The sequence below is a fragment of the Plecotus auritus genome (assembly GCF_963455305.1).
Source record: "Plecotus auritus genome assembly, chromosome: 3".
Taxonomy (NCBI): Eukaryota; Metazoa; Chordata; class Mammalia; order Chiroptera; family Vespertilionidae; genus Plecotus; species Plecotus auritus.
Genome location: NC_137772.1, coordinates 149,073,454 through 149,097,363, shown reverse-complemented (window position 1 = coordinate 149,097,363; position 23,910 = coordinate 149,073,454). Strand labels below are relative to the sequence as shown.

General features: G+C 34.7%; 1 protein-coding gene across 5 annotated transcripts in view; it reads right to left on the bottom strand.

Moving 5' to 3' along the window:
- Nucleotides 1-23,910, bottom strand: part of PPP1R12A (protein phosphatase 1 regulatory subunit 12A) — a 141,556-nt gene that overhangs the window by 21,095 nt on the left and 96,551 nt on the right. For 2 of the 5 annotated variants that reach the window (XM_080659097.1, XM_080659099.1), the window contains 9 exons: nt 18,205-18,420; nt 16,744-16,838; nt 15,841-15,945; nt 14,562-14,729; nt 13,985-14,161; nt 7,630-7,720; nt 6,222-6,422; nt 5,771-5,939; nt 3,603-3,724 (listed from right to left, as the gene is read on the bottom strand). In XM_080659097.1, coding sequence (XP_080515223.1) covers nt 3,603-3,724; nt 5,771-5,939; nt 6,222-6,422; nt 7,630-7,720; nt 13,985-14,161; nt 14,562-14,729; nt 15,841-15,945; nt 16,744-16,838; nt 18,205-18,420 — 1,344 coding nt within the window. Of the gene's footprint in view, nt 1-3,602; nt 3,725-5,770; nt 5,940-6,221; nt 6,423-7,629; nt 7,721-13,984; nt 14,162-14,561; nt 14,730-15,840; nt 15,946-16,743; nt 16,839-18,204; nt 18,421-18,797; nt 18,915-23,910 lie in introns of all 5 variants that reach the window. The other 3 variants (XM_080659098.1, XM_080659100.1, XM_080659096.1) reach the window with 2 other exon arrangements.

Below are 23,910 nucleotides of genomic sequence, written 5' to 3'. Positions count from 1 at the left end.
GGGTGCCACCATCCTTTGTGACGGTCAATTTGCATATTCCCTCTTTATTAGATAGGATAGTACTTCATGTACTTTAATCATCAATATAAGTACTATTTAGCCATCCTATATAATAAAAGCCTAGGTGGCCCTCACGTGCGACGTCATCACAAGATGGCCGCCCTCACACTGAACAAGATGGCCGCCACAAGATGGCCAGCACAGGAGGGCAGCTGGGGGCGACCAGGCCAGCAGGGGAGGGCAGTTGGGGGTGATCAAGCCATCAGGGGAGCAGTTAGGCGTCAATCAGGCCGGCAGGGGAGCGGTTAGGGGCGATCAGGCTGGCAGGCAGAAGCGGTTAGGGGCAATCAGGCAGGCAGGCGAGCAGTTAGGAGCCAGCAGTCCCGGACTGTGAGAGGGATGTCCGAAATCAATGCTGCTGCTATTATTACTTATTAATATAAATATCTTAATTCCATATCATGGACTAATTGTCTCTATATATTGCAGTTTCATGGGAAAACATAGGGACTGAAAATTTAAAAAGGGGGAAAGCTCAGACGTCCTGGAAAGTAGTAACTAAAAAAAGGAACCTTCTAGTACAATAGAGCAAAAAGCTGCCCAAGTGCACAGTACCCTTTCTTTTTATATGTTGTATGGTAGAGGTGTGGATATGAAGGGGAAAGGAGGGCTCTGCTTTGCTGGTTGATTAGAACACAATTCAATGCAGGCTCAAATTAAAAAGACAAGTGTTGCCAATATGGATTTCAGGAAGGATCCTTATAATGCAAGAAACTGGAGTTGAAGGGAGGGCTGGTCTGAATAACAGTGGGGAAAAATAAATACTATACTGTAATAAATAGTTTTGCCTATGAAACTACTAACATGTATTAGTTATTCAGAAGATAAAAGAATTTTAAGTAATAAGTTACTATGTCAGGGTGCTAAGACTGTGGGGTTTTATTTTACTGTTATTAAAATGTTACCAAGCAGCCCTAACCAGTTTGGCTCAGTGGATAGAGTGCCGGCCTGCAGACTCAAGGGTCCCAGGTTCGATTCCGGTTAAGGGCATGTACCTTGGTTGTGGGCACATCCCCAGTAGGGGGTGTGCAGGAGGCAGCTGATAGATGTTTCTCTCTCATCAATGTTTCTAACTCTCTCTTCCTCTCCCTTCCTCTCTGTAAAAAATCAATAAAATATATAAAATAAAATAAAATAAAATGTTACCAGGCAGTCAATTAAAATCAACCATACATTATATACTTCCTGATGGAGGCTAAAAATACCTTGCCAGCCCTGGCTGGTGTGTCTAGATATTTAGAGCATCGGCCTGTGCACCAAAGGGGTTTCAGGTTCAATTCCTGGTCAAGGGCATGTACCTGGGTTGTAGGTTCGATCACCACACCCCATTGGGGTGTGTGCAGAAGGCAACTAATGGATGTCAATGTTTCTCTCTCCCTCCCTTCCACTCTCTCTAAAAAACCAATGAAAAAAAATATCCTCAGGTGAGGATAAACAAGCAAACAAAAAAACCTTGCCAAGGGAATATTGAATCAGAATCTGATCAATTCTCTACTAGTTGATGGGAAATAGGAAAAACTACACTTCAAGAATATGAGAATCCAGTTCATTAGAAAGCAATTGTAAGGGGGGGGGGGATGGAGGGAGAAACTTACTGATTAAAAGAAACATTAAAGAGATAATTAATCATCATGTATGGTCCTATTTGAGTCCTAATCAAACCAGCAAAGTATAAAACTACAACAACAAACCATTTGTGGCATATATGAGTTAAATGTACATTAAAACTGACTGAATATTCAATATTAAGGATTTAGTGTTTATTTAATAATAAGTCTGATCTGGTATTGTGCTCATTATGTCATAATATTGTGGTTACTATTTTTTTTTTTTAAATATATTTTATTGATATTTTACAGAGAGGAAGGGAGAGGGATAGAGAGTTAGAAACATCGATGAGAGAGAAACATCGATCAGCTGCCTCCTGCACACCTCCCACTGGAGATGTGCCCGCAACCAAGGTACATGCCCTTGACCGGAATCGAACCCGGGACTCTTCAGTCCGCAGGCCGACGCTCTATCCACTGAGCAAACCGGTTTTGGCTGTGGTTACTATTTTTAATAATTTTTATCCCTTAAAAATATATACTAACATTTTTACAGATAAAATGATATGTCTAAGATTTTCTCAAAATTATATGGGAGTTGGAGAAGTGGTGAGGAATTAGCTTAAATAATGGATAGTTGGGGTGGGATCATTATACTTTTCCATTACTTTTGTATGGTTGAATTTTTCTATATTAAAAATTAAATGAGTCCGGCCAGTGTGGCTCAGTGGTTGAGTGTTGAACCATGAACCAGGAGATCATAGGTTTGATTCCCTGTTAGGGCACATGGCCAGGTTTCGGGCTCCATCCCCAGCAAGGGGTATGCAGGAGGCAGCTGATCAATGATTCTCTCTCATCATTGATGTTTCTATCCCTTTCTCTCACTCTCCCCCTTACTCTCTCTAAAATCAATAAAAACATGTATTTTTAAAAAATTGAAAGAAAAAAGGGAAAAAATCAAGGTAAAAAATCAAACAAACAAAAAATAAGACAAATTATATTTGTCCTACAACAGTTGTACATTGTATTGAAATGGCATAAATTTCTCATTAACTGAGCTAACCCATAGTTCTTTTTTCTCCTGCAAATGAACAGCAATGCCAGGCATGCAATTAGGAACCAGGAAAAAAATGAAATTCTATAGGATTGTTATCATTTGGTAAGTAAAGCACTGTTTCCATCCAGCAACATTGGATGGAAATAACAGTTATGTATATATATTATAATCATGTTCAAGAAAATTGGATTAAATGTAAAGCATCTTTCAAGAACCTCTAAGATGAGAGCAGTTTAGTCATTATACAATAATCAATATATGTATGCTGAACTGCAGCTATTATTATTTTTATTCCAAAAGAGCTCCTGCTTTTAACACAAAAAAATCTTAGTAGTTATTAACTATCCTTTATAAAATAAATTTTCCTATTTCATAACTTGGCTTATCAATACACAGTGATGATGTAAAGAGTATAGTGAATGGTCGACTGTCTCCCCTCCCCCCACCCCGTCAGTGCAGGTCACAGCGAGCAGTTGAGCGACCTTTGCATATCATTAGCACATTACGCTTTGATTGGTTGAATGGCCAAACTTTTATGAACAGTTATTAACTTTTCCTATTTCATCACTTGGCTCAACAACACATAGTGATGATCTAAAGAGTATATAAACTGAGGCATTAAGATATTATTAGTATGCACTTTGGAAAAGAAGCATACTAGTCCTGGCCAGGTAGCTCAATTGGTTAGAGTGTTGTCTTGATATGCCAAGGTTGTGGGTTCATCTCTGATCAGGACACATACAAGAATGAACCAGTGAAAACATAAATAAGTGGAACAACAAATCAAAGTTTCTCTCTCTCCCTTCCTCCTGTCTAAAATAATTTAAATAGGATTTTTTAAGAAGGAGGAGGAGGAGGAGGGGGGGGGATAGGGGGGAAGGAGGAGGAGGAGAAATAGAAGCATATTATCAGGAAATTATATTTTAATAGGTTCTCACATCTTGTGTCCAAAATGAAACTCCAGTAGATCTTCTTTTCTCTCTTGGTCGCCGTCGCTCCCTGATTGATTTAGGCTGTGATTTATCTTCTCCTTCTTTCTCCTCTTCTCTCTTTTCTCCCTCTGTTAAGGATTACAATGCACCACATGGTAGCAATGTATCTTGACAGTATTTTGCAAGACAAATGTAAAAACAATTCCAAGTCAACCTCCTTTGTGAAGCCTTCTAAAGTTCTCTAATCATTATCAAATTTTGCCCCTTCCTATAACACTTGGTTTAAACATATACCTGTATTTCTCATCAGATACATTCTTCAGGATCAAGACAAGAACTAATTTTAATTACTTAATTTTCCTAGTGCCTAAACAAGTTTTGCTCAAAAGATATACTTAGTAATATTTGCTGATCAAAAAATAATTAAATCCTAATAAGATTCAATTGGGGCTCTTCTGGTAGGAAAATAGTTATTATACCCAAAGTTAACACTTCAAGAAAACAAACAAACACACAAACAAACAGTTCTTAATGATGGAATAGCTAGCTAGTAGGCATCATAAAACTATCAGTTTCTGCTTCTACTATTCCCAGTCCTCATTCAGCAGAATAAATGGAGTATTCATTTCATTTCTATTAGACAGCATCTAAGAGAAAATTCATTTTTCTGGAAAAAATATTTATCTTTCTTTAAAAATAAAATCAATGTAGCCAAAACCGGTTTGGCTCAATGGATGGAGCGTCGGCCTGCGGACTGAAAGGTCCCAGGTTCGATTCCGGTCAAGGGCATGTAACTTGGTTGCGGGCACATCCCCAGTAGGAGGTGTGCAGGAGGCAGCTGATCGATGTTTCTCTCTCATTGATGTTTCTGACTATCTATCCCTCTTCCTTCCTCTCTGTAAAAAATCAATAAAATATATTAAAAAAAATAAATAAATAAAAAAAATAAAATCAATGTAAAAAATATTAGTCTTAAAATTTGTTTCCTTCCTGGGACAGCTAAAATGGCTTCAGACATACATACGAAGAGAATACTAGGGCCTTTGAATATGCTTTAAGAAGTACAAATATATGGAAAAAAATGATTTTTAAAAGGCTCCTTGTATCATTAGCAAAGAGTCACAGCAAAAGACAACCCCAAATTATAGTATTAAGAGGAGATTTAAAAATTATTTTTGGAATCAGTTTAGAGCAAAGATCTTAAATTCCAATGCCTGTAGTGGCAATCTGGGTAATGAAAATGTATAAAGTGGGCCAGGAGGGCACTTTTCCAGGAGAGTACTTTTCCAGGAGGGTGGAGGGCTGCTATTATTTGGCTTTAGCCAATTGATGACATGTGAAAATTCAGACCCAGTGATACCAAATCTTTCAAATATTCAATAGACAATGGAAAGCTGAACTATTATGCAAATATATATAATTTTAAATGTTGGCTCAAAATTTTTATAAACATTATGTGCACCTCTCAACTTAGTGGATCAAAAAACTAAAATATCTCAATGACCAACAAAAGAAAAGCAGCTGGAAACAATTTTCTGAAGTCCATATCTTACATAATTACTGCTATAATCTCATGACTAAAATTATGAAATTTTGCTTTTAAAACATAAAATGCCTATAATTAGGAATAATTTTATTTAGTAACCATCTCTGATTTAAAATATAATTAATTAGAATTTAAATAGAAAGTTTATAAGCAATAATAGGAAATGTTAATATTGAGCATCAGGATGCCAATATAGCTGAAAAAAATCTATTTCTTGAGAAATAAGCATAAAAGCAATTTAGTTCTAGCAAGGACATTATATGTGTGAAGTGATTTTAGTTTAAATCAATTTCACAAAAATCATGTAAGAGATATGATACACATAACAAGCAATAAATAAATAAAAGCACTAATAAACTGTTCCACCAGTTCTTTTATACTGACTTTTCTACACTGGAAGACATAAAGATTTTTGTGGCATCTTAGGTTATAAAGATGTGTATCAATGCCCGTTCACATAATTTCCTTTTGATTTTATACTCTTCTCACTCTCAACCATCTTATCATTTAGGTAGAATGGCTCCCACTTTAGAATGTTGTTTCTTTTCTGTTGAAATATTAATTAGAAAAACCAATTCAAATGATCATTTGAAGGAAACAAAGTTTTTTCAAAATTTGGTATTCTTACCTCTTTCATTTTCTTTTGTTAATCCTCGTGAGTAAGCAGAAGTTATACCTACAAGGCTATTTGGCCTGTTCAGTTGACTTGAAGCATAGAGTGAACTGCTCATGGTAGAAAGTGAAGAGGATGGAGTGGTTGAACTTGAAGTTGATACTGATCTGTAACGCTGATAAGTCTGTGAAATATTAGATGTAAAATCCATTTAAAATATTAAACACACTTAAAAACATAGAACACTTAAATTTATTTCAATGAAAAAGTAATGTTCTACTCATGTCAAAATAATTCGGATTTCTATTAAAGTAATGTTCTACTCATGTCAAAATAATTCGGATTTCTATTAAAACCCTTTTGAGTATTTTGTATATGGTTTGTATACAAATCTCCCTTGGATTTTGAAAATCACAGGAATTTTTCCTACCATTTTACCTAGCTGTGTCATTGGTATACTATTTACCTCATCATATGTTCTGGAGTACTTTTGCTTATATTCATCTTCTCGAGAGGTTTCTGACTCCTTTTTCTCTTCTTGCTTCTCTTTATCCTGTTTTTCTTTTTCCTCTTTTTCTTTTTCTTCATTTTCTTGTTCTCTGGTTCGAATAGAACGACTTCTTCCTATCGTTTTTTCAGCTTCCTGAAGATCAGTCAATGTCACCCCCTACACATAAAAATGATAAATTTAATTATGAGGCATTAAAGCTCACTTTGAAGGAATACTATAAGTAAAGGAAATGTGAATGTATTAAAAGTCAAATATGCATGTTTGAAATTGGTTTGCAAAATGAAACAATTTCTACTTAGCAATTCACATCCATTCTATGAACAATCATTAGGAACAAGCATAATAAAAGAGGTAAAAAATAAAATATGTGTAAGAAATTGTCTCTATATTCAAGTAATTAACAAAATAGCATAGGAGATGACAAAAATACCATTATGAATATAAATATTCCCAAAATGTTCAGCAAATGAAGAAAAAGCCAAAAAATCAGTTTATATATCAAATTTATATGTATTTATGGTCTTATATACCCACAGAGAGTTCAGTAAAGAAATAATTTTGAAGGTTAAGCCTTGAGGAACAGGTCAGATTTTAAGAAGCAAAAGTATAAAGACAGAAAAAATATGTTAATATTCTAGCAAATAGTTTAGCTTGATATATGAGTAATGGTAATGCTGAAATAGCTGAACCAGGACTTTGGTGCTCAACTGGGGGAAAGGAAAGACACAAAGGGATATATGGAATATAATTACAATGGCAAGGAGGAGGTAATGAGATGATTACCAGTCTGAGTGCCATTTTTCTCATACCTGCACAGTAATTATTTAATATACCTAATAGGCCTATTTCCCCAAACTCCAAATATTCTTGGAACTCTTTAATAATTATTAGAAATCACATATGATTAATTCATTTTAACACAGATATCTGTGCCAGATATCACAACAGGAATAAAAAATACTCATAGAGGTACAAGGCATATGCTAATTAGATAAAATACAATACAAACAGTGTAATCATATAAAAAATACTAAAACAACTTTTAAAAATTATTTTTACTGATTTTTAGAAAGAGAGGAAGAGATAGAAACATCAATGTGAGAGGGAACCATCAATTGGCTGCCTCCTGCACACCTCTAGGGATAGAGCCTAAGACCTAGGCGTGTGCCCTGACAGGGAAACAAACCAGCAACCTTTTGGTGCAAGGGACAATGCCCGACCAACTGGCCACACTAGGGCTAAAGCAACTTTTATCTTAAAGATTTACTCACATTATATAATGACATCAATATATTTATAGCACAGTAAAAAAGGAAAAGGCAACTTATTTTAAAGTTTCATATATTACAAACAATAAATATACCTGTGTTGATCTTCTAGACTGTCTTGCTTGTCTAGATCTTGCTTTCCTTTGGGATTCAGATTCTTCATCTCTAACAGGAGTGAGGTATGATCTACAGTAATATATAATAATTGTTAGTTGGAGATACAATAACTGTGAATGCTTTTACATATGAATGTATGAGTGAAACATTCAAGTTTAGCATTTTAATAGATTTTAAGAAAATTAGTCTTCAGAAAATGGTTATATCCACTCTGAAATTCAACAATGCAATCTGATAATCTTTTAGATTACATAGAATTAATCATATTAACCTATCACATTTTTCAAATTTTTCCTAACTACAGATTTTTAAAAAACAACTATCTAATGTCATTCCTCCTTAGCCCCTTTTTGATTCCCTACAACACTTCCTAACATCATATCTCAAGTTATCTGGCTAACCTCTTTATGTACCATAAAGACATAGGACTGAATGCAACACTCAGGATACAGGATGACTAGTTAGTAAGCAGCATTCCCTGCATTCATGTCCTTGCACATTTATTAATAATGTTTTTGGCAGACCCATACTCTTGTTCACAATATAAGTACTCTAAAAATTCAAGTGGTTTTATACATGAACTGCTTTAAAATCAGCATTTCTCTTGGGTAATTGATTTTCTGATATAGAGAACTTAGCATTTATTTTCACTAAATCTCATCTTATAAATCTAAGCCTATGTTCCATTCTGTCTTAGGACATGCATAATTTCAAAAGCATGCAATCTATGTCATTAAATAATTAAAGAGTTAAACAAACAAATATAAGACAGAGCCCTGCTCAACAAATATAAAAAAACTTCCCTCCAATGATCAGTATTAGTTTAGTTTTCTTTTTGTATTGCAGGGCTCTGTCTCATAATTTTCATTCTGTTTATACATCAACTCCCTAGAGTTCTAAGTTTTTAAAAACTAATTAATTAATTAATCTTCACCCAAGGATATTCTTATGGATCCTAGAGAGAGGGGAAGGGAAAGAGAAATGGGTGGAGAGTGAGAGGAAGAGGGAGGGAGGGAGAGGGAGGGAGACAAAGAGAGAGAAAAAAGAGAGGGAAACATTGATTGAGAGAGAACACTGAACCTGCAACCCTTCAGTATATGGGACAACACTCCAACCAACTGAGCCACACAGGCCAGGTCCAGGGTTTTAAGGTTTTTAGATATAAACGATACTTCCTATTTTTATAACAATGCCAGAGGCCCGGTACACAAAATTAGTGCATGGGTAGGGTCCCTAGGCCTGGCTGGTGATCAGGGCTGATCGGGGCCTTCCGACTGCCGGCCGGGGCCTTCCTTCGTTCCCCACCACCCCCCAGGTGGTCAGCGTGCGTCATAGCAAGTGATCGAACTCCCGGTCGAACTCCCAAGGGGACACTTTGCATATTAGCCTTTTATATATATATATAGATGATGAGGAGCTTGTTTGTTGATAGTGTTTTAATTTGGAAAATGCTATACATTCTAATGTGTCTCCAGGAAGATCACACCATATTAAATGGTCTTAGAAGTACTGAGAGAAGAAACTGGTTTAATTGTGTTTAACTCAGCATTTAAGTAGGGAATACTGCCCCCCCACCCCCCACCCCCCGCCTTTTTGGAGGTACAACTATTGAATGTGAAAAAGTGCTCCATAAGACAACAGCTTGGAAATATAGTCCAATGACTATCTCTTCCTCCATTCATTTAACACTTCTTTATGCACCAACTAACCCTATGTAACTTATTGCTTTTTGTACTTCTACCAACTGAGGAGAAAAAAAACCAAAAGGAGGTGAAACTTAAATGTGATGGGAAATCTGGTTAAGCAAAAATTTACAGCAGCCCATATGGCTGCATACCACTTTAGCATTTCATGAGCTCCTATAAAAGTAAACATGAACGCAAAGCACTGAATTCTAACTACTACTATTTACATGGTCAAAGTTTTCCTATTTAATTTTGAACAGGTTAATATGCATTGCCACTCTGCCCTTTTAACCCCATGGCAAATCACTAACCAACCATCACACTCTCTTCCAAGGAGCCAAGATTCTTTTTAAACAATTTCAAGTGACCATGAAAGTTAATAAATCTATTTATCATATCCGGTTTATTATATTCAGGTTAGAGGGATGAAAGTTAATAGACTTGTAAAATCTGTTCATTTAAATTTCCCATACAACATTTCCCCAAATTAGGATAAAAATCTAGCCTATCAATTTCTAATACATATATTTTCTATATTTGATAGTCTCCATATGATATTCAGTTCCTTTCTCCATTCTTGGAGTTCCTCTACTCTAAGAATAAGATGTAGAAAAGAAAAATAGTTTATATATTTTATATATTTTGTTTTTTTTTATTCCAAAGAGCTGATCATCAAAAAGACAGCAGAATACAGCAAACTCCATCGACGCCTTAATTATTAGCCTATATAATAAAAGGCTAGCATGCAAATCGACCGAATGGTGGAATGACTGGTCACTATGACACGCACTGAACACCAGGGGGAGATGCTCTCAATGCAGGAGCTGCCCCCTGGTGGTCAGTGTGCTCCCACAGGGGGAGCCCCACTCAGCCAGAAGAGCTGGGCTCGGGCTCACTGCTGGTGAGCACAGTGGCAGTGGCGGGAGCAGGCCTAACCCGGCAGTCAGACATCGCCCAAGGGGTCCTGGACTGCGAGAGGGCACAGGCCAGGATGAGGGATGAGGGACCCCCCCACCCCCAGTGCATTAATGTTGTGCACCGGGCCTCTAGTGATACCATACTGTCAGACTGTATCTCTCTTTTTTTTTCAATCCTACCAGAGGATGTGTTTTTTAAATTGATTTTAGAGAGAGGAATGGAAGGAGAGAGAAAAAAACATTGATGTTAGAGAGAAACATCAATCAGTTGCTTCTACTACGAGCTCCAAATGGAGATTGAACTCACAGTCTAGGTATATGCCCTGACCAGGAACTGAACCCATAGCCTTTTGGTTCATGGGACAATGCTCCAATCAACTGAACCACCTGGCCAAGGCAGACTGGCTCTTTTATATAACATGGGATATATAAGTTTATTACTGAGTAGTCTTACACTACTTACGATTTTCTGAGCAACGGAAAGGTTGCTATTTTTAAAGAAAGACTTTTTCCCCAATAAATGCAATTATTCCATATTTATTTTTTAATTCACTGGCATTTACTGGCTGAAATATTTATATTTATTTATAATGTTTACATTTTGGTTAGTCAAACAAATTACATCTTTAAAAATCTGAATACCAACCCTTGCTTTACACTTAGCTTTTTTCCTTCCAGAGGGAAGATAAATGGGCAAAGGGAGCTGACTGAGCAAAAGGAAAATGGTGGAAGAGAGCAGTTATATTGAAGCAACAGTTCCATGTGAATCCGTGCTGCAAATACAAAGTTATTAGTAAGATACTGCTTTTTTAAAAAAATATCCTCACCTGAGGTATGTTTCTATGGATTTTTAGAGAGAGAGGAAGGGAGAGGCAGACAGAGAGAGAGAGAAACAGAGAGAGTGAGAACCATCAATCAGTTGCCTCCTGTATGCACCTTGGGGATCAAACCTGCAACCTGGGTATGTGCCCAGACTAGGAATCAAACCTGCAACCGTTTGGTGTACAGGACAACCCACTGAGCCACACTGGTCAGGGCAGTAAGGTACTATTTTACAGTGTGAAAAGACTATGGAAAATTAGAAATACTTAAACAGTAAAAGAATTTGCTAACACGCTCCATCTATCTAAAGCTAGCTTCTCTTCTCTACTCCACCTTCCCAAAATTAACCCTTTGGAAATCTTAACTGAAAAAAAACAGGACTCCTCACCCAATCAGATCAATAAAAACAGGGAAATTCTAAAATGCGGTGGAATTTAATAGTGTAAATAGTAACTTTCCTTAATATCCAAAAGTACACATGTAATAGTACCCAAAGTAGCATAAATGTGTTGATTTATTTGTTTTCAGCCACCATATATTGTTAAATCATCATATATACATTTTGGGGACAAATTTTCAACCATATACATTTCAAAAAAAATTAATGGAATTTAATTAAAAGACGAACAGAAGAGGCCCACAATGTATTCAAAATTGCAAACAAATACTTGACATGAAACAAAACACAAACATCAATATTACTGCAAACATTATTGAAACAAGGTAAGACAAATTTTCTGTAAGAGACCAGGAAAAATGTCAATAGGCACATTTTGTTTCTAAATGCTATTAGAATCTGCTCTGTCCTTATTATATCTCCAAATATTTAATTCTCAATCTTTAATGTCTTCTAGGATTAATTCTAAAAAGTTGAAACTCAACTTTCTATAACAACATAAAAAAATCTGAGATTAAGAATTATAATTTGTTCTGAAACAACATATGATTCTGGGTATATATTCATTAGATGTTGTCACTGAAGAATTTTAAAAAGCATGGAATGCTAGAGTTAAAAAGGATTCTGGAAGTTAAAAATTATGTAAATCAAATACCTCAATTTACAGAAGAAATTCTGACCTATAGAAAATTCTAACTTTAGGATTAAGGCAGAGCAAGGAATTAAAAAAACCAAAGACTCTTGACCCTTTCTCTCCTTGGTGATCCCACCCCATAAAAGCAAAACACTCAAATTTATTTTTACTAAAAGAGAATGATGGATGCCTCTGCCTCTCTAATTTCTGTTAGCTGATAGTCTTATTAAGAACACTTCAAATAACCCGAACTGACTTAAATTTATAGAAAAATAAAGAAGGAATAATTCAAATATGATATGACCTATATAGGTACTCCAATCACAAAGTTTGAACCACTTGTAATGGCATTATAGAAGTATTATTAAATTTCACCACAAAAAAATATGAAAACATTAAAAATAACATTTTGTTACTTTTTATATGTTCACCACAAATATTACTGTAAGAATCCTACTGTGAGGATGCACTTCGAGGCACCAAAGAAAAAGGCTGTATAAAACTGTCCATTTATGAACACTATGTATCAGAAATAAAACAAAGTTAACCTGGTTGGTATTTTAGAAGAAAATATCAGTTATGTAGCTAATTAAATTTTGCAAGAGTGAAATATAAAAAAGGTTACACTTAGCTTCCCACTTTTCTTCTTTCTTAAGAGTAAAAACAAAATTCAAAGCTGGACCTGTCCAGTGTAGTTCAGTGGTTGAGCATAGACCTATGAATAAGGAGGACCTATGTCTGAGTTGCTGGCTCGATCCCCAGTGGGAAGCATGCAGGAGGCAGCCGATCAATGATTCTCTCTCATCATTGATGTTTCTATCTCTCCCTCCCTCTCTGAAATCAATAAAAAAAATATATAAATATTTTAAAAAATTCAAAGCTAGGGACTATGAATGATATAGCAGAAAGAAGACTGTACTGATTCTTCTGTAATCTTGGGTGTAGCTTTAGCTCTCACACTAACTAAATAAAAGTGGAAAAGTCACTTATTTCTGGATCTCAATTTCCTTCTGTAAATTGAGAAAATATCCTTTCTACATCTATTATTCCATAACACTGACAGCAGAATACAAAATAAATTCATAGCTTCTAAAAATACTTAATGAGTGCCTTCTATATACCAGAATTAAAACTAAGTGAATGAATTAAACAGTTAAAAGTATTTGGTTTATACATATTCACAAGAAACCATTTTTTACCAAGAGAATCTTAAAATGAAATTCTCAAAGGTAACAGCAAAAACCGTTTAACATCCATCAGATTTCTTAATAATGAGAAGAATAAAAAAAACACCTGTTTTTGTCATGTTGCATCTGGTTTTTAAAAAATATATATTTTTATTCATTTCAGAGAGGAAGGGAGAAGTGAGAAAGAGATAGAAACATCAATGATGACAGAGAATCACTGATTGGCTGCTTCTTGCATGATCCCTACTGGGGATCAAGCCGGCAACCTGGGTATGTGCCCCTGACTGATATCGAACCTGGGACCCTTTAGTCTGAAGGCCAACATTCTAGCCACTGAGCCAAACCAGCTAGGGCGCATCTGGTTTTCCATGAGTGTGATTTTGTGTGTTTAGATCTTCATTACAAAAATATTTTGAATGAAACCAACCATTAAAAATAGTAAGATGGCTAAGTAAAAAGACAATTGTTTGGCTCAAAGCCTTTAAACAAAACCATCAATTCTGTTCTAGGTGGGTAAGCAAGCCTGAATGCTAATTATATCAATTTTCATAGTTCTGAGCTGATATAGATTAATTCCTTTATTATCCTAATGGAGAGATGGTGGTCAGCTTCACAAGATTACAAAAACAAAACAAACAACTTTCATCAGTGGGCAAGATATAGCAGCAGTTCTATTAGGACCTTTACACACCTGCGTCTCTCCCTGACCTCTGATGTGGAGGAGACAGTGCCAGCAGTAGTTGTAGTCAGGGTTGTGGTAGAGGCTGCAGCATTTACAACAGTTGGAGCAACAGGAATGGTCACTGCCGTAGGAACACTGTCCTTTTCTTTTTCAGTACTATCCTCAGCCCACAAACGATTTGAGGTACTATAGCATCACAAGCAGCAACACAAAAAGAGAAAAGGAAAACAGCTAAACAATGAAAGCACTTTCTAGCAGCTGAAAAACATGTGACTACAGGGATGGATTTTTTTAAAATACAAGGAAAGACATTTTTTAACTATGAACCAAAAAGCTCAACCAGAGCTGTCCAAAGAGAGAAATTTATATTTTAAGCAGCCTAATTCAAGGAAAGTTTGTAATTCAGGAATCTAATTTTTTTTCCCCAGACATGCATCATAGCAACTTTTTGGAACCAATTTTTGTTTGTAAATGATTTTAACAAGGTAAATGAAAAAATCCAGAGCCCCACAATCTTCTAAACAAAAACGCATGCACATACGTAAGCACACAGTAAGCCTGAACACAAAGTGTATCTGTGACTCACCTGCTTTGTGTGCCTGCTGAGGAAGAACCCGTTGTAATCTTTGTAGTAGTGCTTGTGCTGGAAAGCAGGCTTTTCTGAAGCCCAGCTGCAGAGGTAACTGTTGGTGTTGATGTGGTGCTTGGAACACTAGAACTAATCAAATCATCTTGTCTTCTACCAAAGGAGCAACTAAAGGAAAGAGTCATATCTCTATAGGATGTGTTTGTATGTGTATTCTATAGTTAATGTCTATACATTATAAGATTCACAAGGCTAGGGGAAATCTAAAAAACTGTGTTCCTAAATACACCACCAGCTCCAGCACCAAGAGTTGCACCTACAACTTGCTAGAGTTTAGATGATTTCACTAATTTGGTAGTGTATCATTTTTCTGCCTCCTCCCATCTTTCAACAAAATGCAAAGATGATCTGATACTTTACATTATCTGGAACTGTTCCAGACCATAAGGTCATGTCTGGTTGGGTCTGAGAAAAACACTGTGGTTTGGATTTACTCAAGGAAAGTTAAGACTTTGACATTTTAAAGAAAATTGTTTCAGCAATGGGTCACATCCTTAGGAGTGATCCATGCCTTATTATATTTGTTTGTCTTTTACTCTATTTTTTGGTTGCTTTTAGCCATGAAATAATTATTTACTTCCCCTCCCCCCCCAATATAATATTACTAACATTCTGATTCAAGACATAACTCTGAGTCGTAAGACAAGTGAAAAATTTCTAGGTCACCAAATAATGACCAGGTTAATTAAGACACTGATCTATTTCAACTGCTCCAGTCAATTATATAAGGAGCTCCTTTTTCATATGCTGCAATCCAAAAGATACTTCATAATATATCAAATTAATTATACACACACACACACACACACACACACACACACACACACACACACACACAGAGCAGGTCCTCAAATAACATAGTTTCGCTCAATGTCATTTCATTATATTGTTGATGAGAAGCCATAGGAACGTAACTCTTATTTATATTAATCAGCCTAAAGTAAAATTGGTTTCATCATATGACATCTTGCTTAAAGTAGCAGAACCTACTGACCTTAAGTGAGGACTAAATGTAATATAATAGGAAGGCATCAGTAGGTACAAAGTTTCACTCATTTTAAAATATATATTCTGTGTTTTTAAACGTTTTATTTAAACATCAAATGATATATATATATTTTAAAAGCACATTTTTATATAATATTAAATTGAGGAATCCAAACCAATTGCCTCATATTTTTATAAAGTACATAAAAGTTACTTAAGAATATAGTACTACCTTTTATGATAAGTTGATCCTTCATTAATTGAGCTATTCCTTTTGAGATCATCTTCCCATTTTCTTCTTGTATAGGAACTACTTGTTCGCAAACTTGAAGAGTCTCTGTGAAAACAATATACTTCAGGTTCTGATAGATAATTTATAAGTAGGGTTAAGGAAGCTGTACATTAATAAACATTAGCAGAAATAGAAACTAAAAAAAAAAAAATCCCTTGGGAAAATACTTTGGAATATTTATTAAGAAGTGGAAGTAATTTCAGTTCTAAAATTCTATCCCTAAGGTATAATGCTATTTATAGGAGGAAAATTAAGATGTTTACAGAAGTTTAAATTATGATCACAAAATATTAAAAATTTAAATGTCTATAGTTTTAGGAGGGGGAAGTGGTTGTTTTAATTCAACAGATCTACGCTATGGAATATTATGTACTGATGAAAAGCAATGCTTATTGAAAGTATATATTAACATCTAAGATTGCATATGAGATGTTAGATAAAAAAAAGTCAAGATACAAAATTGGAGATTTTAACATGATTACAACTATATTAAAAAGTTCACACTCTACGGTGCTGAAAAATAGGAAAAAACAAACTAAATTAAATAGGGCATTTTCCCACCCTTCTTCTTTCTCCTTTTCTGTATATTCTACATATTTAGAGAGTATATACTACCTTGTGACCTCATTTGCCACCATTGTCCCCTCGCTGTGCTCCACCACATACCTTTTTTCACTATTAATGAACATACCAAGCCAGAGTCCTTGGTATTCTATTAGGAATACCCTCCCTCTCTTCCCACAACCCATATCCCACATAATTACAACAATGCTCATGCTTTAACTCTCGTGCTAGATAATAAATACTTTATAGGAAAGACAAAGCAAATCATAATGAATCTACCTGTTTTCTTTCTCTTCGATGTCAGATGTACTGGCTAGTCGTCTTGGTATTGTAGGTGCAACATATGCAAGCCTAGTTCCTTTACTATCTTTCTCCTATAAAACAGAAAAAAAAAGCCACGAGTGAAAATAAATGTGTGATCATTATAGATGCTGCCACGAGTATTTATTTAACAGCCATCACAGTTTATTTTATAGTATTTCCATAGCTAAAATCTAAAATTGATACCTATTAATAGTCAAGTACTATAAGCACTTTAAGGACAGCCTGTTCAAACTAATTTTCTTTTCTTTCTCCTTTGATCTAAAATTAGATAGCATTCTAACATAAGAAAAATTCTTCCACATTTTAATGACTCTTTCTAAAACTACTGTAACAGATTACTTAAAGTAATGTAGTATCAGAAGGTAAACTATCCTTATGATTCATTAATTAAGTCTCAATGACTTAACACTTACGTTATATAAGGTACTATCTTGATATTCTACCCTTTAAAATGTAACAATACAATATTCAAAACAAAATTATTTAAATTATATATATCCAACTTTGGTTGAGAGTATTTAAACAATGACATCCATATATATGTTGTAAACAATAGGGCAATAAATTCATAAAAAATAAAAATATTAAAATTACTTGATGCAAAATCCCATTTCTGAATTTCTGATACAATAAAACACTCCTATGGAAAAAAAGTCCAAGCACTAAAAATGCAGTAGAAAATAAATAATTATATAAAATAACACTGAAGGAACTGTGGTGCACTCTATGTGATGCAATATAATACTGCCTTTCAAAATATAGTTAAAACTACTGATTAAGACAAAATTGCCTGTGATGTATCAGATGGAAAAGCAAGTAAAAAAATTGCAGATACTAGATAAATGCAACTTAGGAGTATAATCACATTCTAGAATAAATGTGTTCCTAAACTTCGGAAAACTGACCTAATAAATAAAATAAACTTGCTGCTTGATACCTTTTATTGTAAATTCTCAAGTAAGATAAAGGGTTCCTTTATTGAGTGTAGTCTAATCATATGTAATGATTCCATACAGATATTTGTTTAAGGTAGGTACATTTGTATTGACATTAAATCATTAAGTCAGGCCCTAATCGGTTTGGCTCAGTGGATAGAGCATCGGCCTGCGGACTGAAGGGTCCCAGGTTCGATTCTGGTCAAGGGCATGTACCTTGGTTGTGGGCACATCCCCAGTGGGGGGTGTGCAGGAGGCAGCTGATCAATGTTTCTCTCTCATTGATGTTTCTAACTCTCTATTCCTCTCTCTTACACTATGTAAAAAAATTTTAAAAAAATCCAGAAAAAAATCATTAAGTCAGGTGAATTAAGTTGATACATAGATCTAATGATACATAGAAGAAAATCCAAGAGATCTGATGTTCCTAGAAAACGAATCATTAGAGTTTTCATAGAAACCAGATTGTGAAATACATTACCTTTTCTTTATTATCCAAAGAGGAGGAAAGCCTGGGACTTGATGCTGAACGCATAACACCTGCAGTGTCTTTTTCTTTCTGAGCCTCTTTAGATGCCGTGATCTCTGCAAGTGCACCATAACTACCAGTCTTTCTAAGTCCTAACCTCCATGATGCAGGAGACTCATCTTTTCTCTCTTCTTCTTTGGAAGAAATTTTTGTAGCTGAGGTTGGAAACTGTTTTTATTATTAAGGAGAAACAAAAAAGAATTATCAAGACATCATTCCTTAAGCTAGAAATAATAAGCTTACAGAAACAAAAAGTTTAAAATTAGTTAACAGTTTCGAGTAACCCTTTTACTAAGCAGGTTAATGTCTTAGTCAGAAGTGTAAAGATCTAAAACTGAAAAAGGAATGAACTACCTTTCCAGAAGTTAGATTTAGAAAACACACTCCACACTTAATATCACACAGAAAAATTATGCTGCAAATACAGAGAAAAGAAATAAGCACACCAATAAGGACTTAAAACCATGCATCTTTGGAACCAATATTCATATTAAACTTGTTATGTTGTAACTGAACATAAACCCTTGCACATTGAAATGCCTCACCATAGATTTTTCACCCTTACTGGGCACAAGAACAATGCCAGTTTTGCGCAAGCCCTGCCTCCATGATGCAGGATCTACTGATTCCACCACAGGCATGATAGGAGCAATGAACTCATACTAAAGCCAATTAAAATAAGACAGGTAAAGAGATTGAAAGTATGAAAACAGAAAAGGAAGTTATGAAAAAAACAACAACAGTTTTTTTTTTATAAAATAATTTTACAATAAGTTAAAACCCAGTAACTGGGTAATAATCCAATCTTTAAAAGTTACTGAAAACAAGTTCCACTTTCAGCATGAAAAAAATGTAAAGAATATAATAAACTTCTAATGCAATCAAAGGCATATAGAGCAGATAATATTATAGAATGTAAATGAACAAACTACTGCAGTTCAAAAATTTTTTAATTCATTTATATATTTGGGTTAAAATTTTAAATGTAGCATAATCAATAAAAAAGTAATAAGTGACATCTTCTAGTTACAATTTTTCAGTAATATTTTAATATCATAACTTTATATTTACTCTTTGATTTTTCCACTAAACATTAAAGATTTTAACTAAAAACTTTTTTTGGTACAAGTATTAATTTTATTTCCAGGGCTTTCCTTCCAACAATCATAAAAATGAAACATCTGTTATCTTTAACTAGTTCACATCATCAACTTCACTTACAGAATTTAAATATTCAATCACAGTGAAATATAGATGGTGAATATGCAACTAAATAGTTGCTACAAGCATAGGATATGGCTATTTAAAAAAAAATCCTTTCTTTCATATTTACTGCCAAAGTTTGCTATAATTAGCAATTTAATAGAGCTTGCTGAAGCACCCATGATGTCAGAGGGCCACTTCACCAGACAAAACTGTTATAAGATACCTCTGATACTTCCAGTAGTTAATTCCTATCAATAGGGATGAAAACAGACATATGCTACACAACATTCCCCAAAGTGTGTACTGAGGCATTCCAGGGGGTAGAACAAAATCACAGGAGCACTATGGGATATTTTAAAATTTTGAAAGAAGCACAGTAACACCTGTTGGACACTGTACAAACTGTCATTAACTTATTTGCACTTAACTACTTAATAAGTGAAACAAATAAGTATTTCTTTCCGCCAAGTGACACTGTGAAAAAATAAATTAATAAGACACTAGGGGCTCCATGGATTGAAAAAGCTCAGGAACCACATGGCAGGCACTGAGGTGACTGGTTATAGATTTCTGAGATTAAAGTCATAGTCCTCTAGAATAGGCTTTGGCAAACTCTTTTCTGTAAAGGGACAAATTGTAAATTTTAGGCTTTGAGACCACAGAGTCTGTTATAGCTACTCAACTATGTTGTTGTAGCACAAAAGCAGCCATAAGGAAATACATAAGTGAAAAATGTGGTTGTGTTCTAATAAAACGTTATGTAGAAACATTGAAATAGGAATTTATGTCACAAAATATTCTTCTTTTTATTTCCTCCCCCACAACCATTAAAAAAATGTGGAAGCCATTATTACTTGTAGGCTATACAAAAGCAGGTAGTGTGGTCCAGCTTTGGTTCACAGACCGTGGATACCAATCCCTGTCCATGAACCTCCCCAAAACTGGAAACAAATGTTACTTCTCCATGATAAAATGGTCAGATGGCAGATAACATTTATTGAATGTTGTAACAAAAACAAACATTTAACAAATGTTTATTGGTGTCAGGCCCTAAGCTAAGTGCTTCACATGGGTTATCTCAGTGGTCGGCAAACTGCGGCTCGCGAGCCACATGCAGCTCTTTGGCCCCTTGAGTGTGGCTCTTCCATAAAAGACCACGGCCTGGGCGAGTCTATTTTGAAGAAGTCGCGTTAGAAGTTTAAGTTTAAAAAATTTGGCTCTCAAAGGAAATTTCAATCATTGTACTGTTGATATTTGGCTCTGTTGACTAATGAGTTTGCCGACCACTGGGTTATCTCATTTAATTCTCACAACCACCAAATGAAATACTATTACTATTGTAGAGTTGAGAAAAGTGAGGCAGTATTATAAATTCTGAAATAAGTATTTGTTGCACTATAATGACTGACATACTTCCATTCTGCCCAATATGAATTTGCTTTTAAGTTCTGGTGTATATATTCAAAAGCACCTTTCAATTTTAATTGAAATATAAAGGAAACCCTCTAAAATACTCACCTATACCCACTCCCTGAAACTCTTATTTTAGCTTTAATGATAGGGCACTATTTTGACTTTCCTACTCTTCGGATTGGTCCCCCCTTTTGATCTTTTTGTCATTCTTATAATTATCAAGTTTCCTTGTCATAGCCCTGCAACATAAGTACTTCAAGAGTTTATTATCAGATCTCTCATGTTCTCTTTTCAGTTTCTTCTCCTGGTGGTTGGGTATAGGGAGGGTGCTGTCTACTTCTTCAAGCTAAATATTAATTGCATTCAGCTTATTCTTCAATTCGTTACTCTCTAGCTCAGTCTGACTTTTAAATTCCCATTCTTGATCATCCCTGAATTTCTATTTACCTTTAGAAAAAACACACAACACAACTTGTTATAGTTCATATATCTTACCATTTAGTTTGGGGCTCTATATTACTTTAATAAGCCTTAAATCAATATGATTTTAATCAATGGTTTGTTCTTTGAATGGTTGCTAATACTGTAGATAATCTTACTGAGGACTAAACAAAATGAAGATGTGGTATCAAACTTAAGGTTGAAACAAACTTAAGAAAAACTAAAATACTAAATTGAAGTACATGAAGTAGTACTGAACATAATAAGAGGCTTTAAAAATCATACACTAATGAAAAAAAGATTGCACCAATCATTAAAAAATAACACTTCAAATTTTTTGTACACTATGAATTTACTGCTTTGAATAAAATTTGTCTATTAAACTTAAAAAAAAAAGACTGAAACAATATAATCTTTAAATTAGGTTATGATGCTTGAAATTGAGAATTCAAATTTCTAAATATCAAGTATAGAAGCAAATATTTATCAGATTAATTTAATTACAAAATCAGAATTCTGAATAAGAATTTTATAAGCAAATAGGTTATTAGCTCACTAATCTAACAGAGTTATTGTTTGCTTTTAATTAGGGTAGTTGGTGTAAAACAAGAAGTAAATTGCCATAAATCTGGGGCTATGCTTGAGAAAAATACAATTAACCACAAGAAGTCTATTGTAATTATTTGACTCTGGTAAGAAAGACATGGCTTAGCCAAGTGCTCAAACAAATGACAGACAGTTTAATGGCCAATTATTCCAAGGGGATGGAGCTTTTGGGGAACTTTTGATAATCCACATTCTAACAAATAATAAATCAAAAGAGCTAAAGGTTAGTATTCATTGAAGAAGTATATAGAGGTTATAGAATTAAATAAAACTTTAGTTAAAGCAGCTTGTGGTGACACCAGTTATATATGGCATGATAACCAAATTCTCCAGAAGCAGCTGGAGAATTCCATTTGAAAGCATATATAATTTTAGTCATATGAACATGGGATCTAGCTGAATTCAAGAAACCCTTAGTTCTAGACTGTAGAAGGTTAAGACAACTACTCATTCATATAGTTTCCTGATACTCAAACTGTACAAGTGAAATCCATACATTTCTACCACTAACAATTCACATTATTGATTTCCTTAAGGAAAGTTGTAGAAAAGGATTATTACTAACAGTATAAATCTTTAAAAAATTCTCTACTTCATGATTTTAAAAGATTCACATTTTGACCACTTGGAGCCAAGTCCAAAGATTAGCAAGACTGACACTATGATAGAAACACTATAGGGATTTTAACATCAGTCCTCAAACCCATGCAAACCAAATAATGTCAGACAAGCAACAAAATAAAAAATCCAAAGGCAGAGAATGACAGCTACAATCCCTTAGTGCACCCTTGATTTGAAAAAAACAAACAGTTAGGAAAACATAACTGTAACCAGGAGGGAAACTGGGGAAATCTTGAGTATGGTCTGCACATTAGTGAATGTAGATAATAGTATTATATCAAAGTTAAATTTCCTAAGTATGATAATTTTAGTGTGGGAGTGAAAGATAATGACTTTGTGCCTATGAGATACTCAAGTATTTACAGCCAAGTGTGATATTGACTGTAACCAATTCTTAAATAGTTCCACAAAAAAGGTATGTGTATGAGTTTGTGCATGTGTGCATGCGTGTTTGTGTTTATATACAAAGAGGTACATGAGTATACTCCTTAAAGTAAGGGCTGGTGGAAAAGAAGTCTTTGAAAACAGATAAGTAGGTAAAAAAAAACAACAACACAGAACTCTTAATCTTAAATTTGGGTTTAAAGAGGTACAGGTTCTGGAGTAGAGGAAAAATAAAGTCTTTAAAAAGATTAACACACTAATTAAAAAGCACTGTTTGGTGAGAAAAGAAAACAAGAAGGACAAAGAACAAATGGAGAACAGAATAAGGGAGAAGAGGAAGAAATGATTAACATTTTGGGAGCTTTAGTTACTAGCCAGACTCTCAACCAAAGATTACAATGTTAACTTACTTACTTTAATTATTGTTTATATATACACTAGAGGCCCAATGCATGAAATTCGTGCAAGAGTAGGCCTTCCTTCCCCCGGCTGCTGGCACCGGCTTCCCTCTGGCAACTGGGCTTCCCTCTGGCACTTGGAACCCAGGCTTCCCTTTGGCTGCCCGCTGGCAAGCACCTGGGACCCTGGATTCCCTTGCAGCCCTGGCTTCATCCGAAAGGACGTCCGGTCTAATTAGCATATTATGCTTTTATTATTATAGATATCTGTTTTTTTTGACAGGTACGGAAGATAGTAACTCACTCAAGGCATAAACTTAAAACAGGTGAGGTCAGGAGCTAATCTCTGATTTGTCATCAAAGATCATGCTTTTTCTGGTATGCCGTACTTGCATGCTTAGTGCTTTGTATTGAGTTAGAAAATCTAGATTCTAGTTTTCTCATTGGCTTGTGGTAGTACTTTTTGTGCTTAATTTAATGTTCATGTGAAACTATAAAAATGCACCTTTGCCGAACAGAGATAAATGATAAAAAAAATCTGTTTCTCAGTTTCAACTGAAATAAAAACTACCATGATTATTAATTTTCA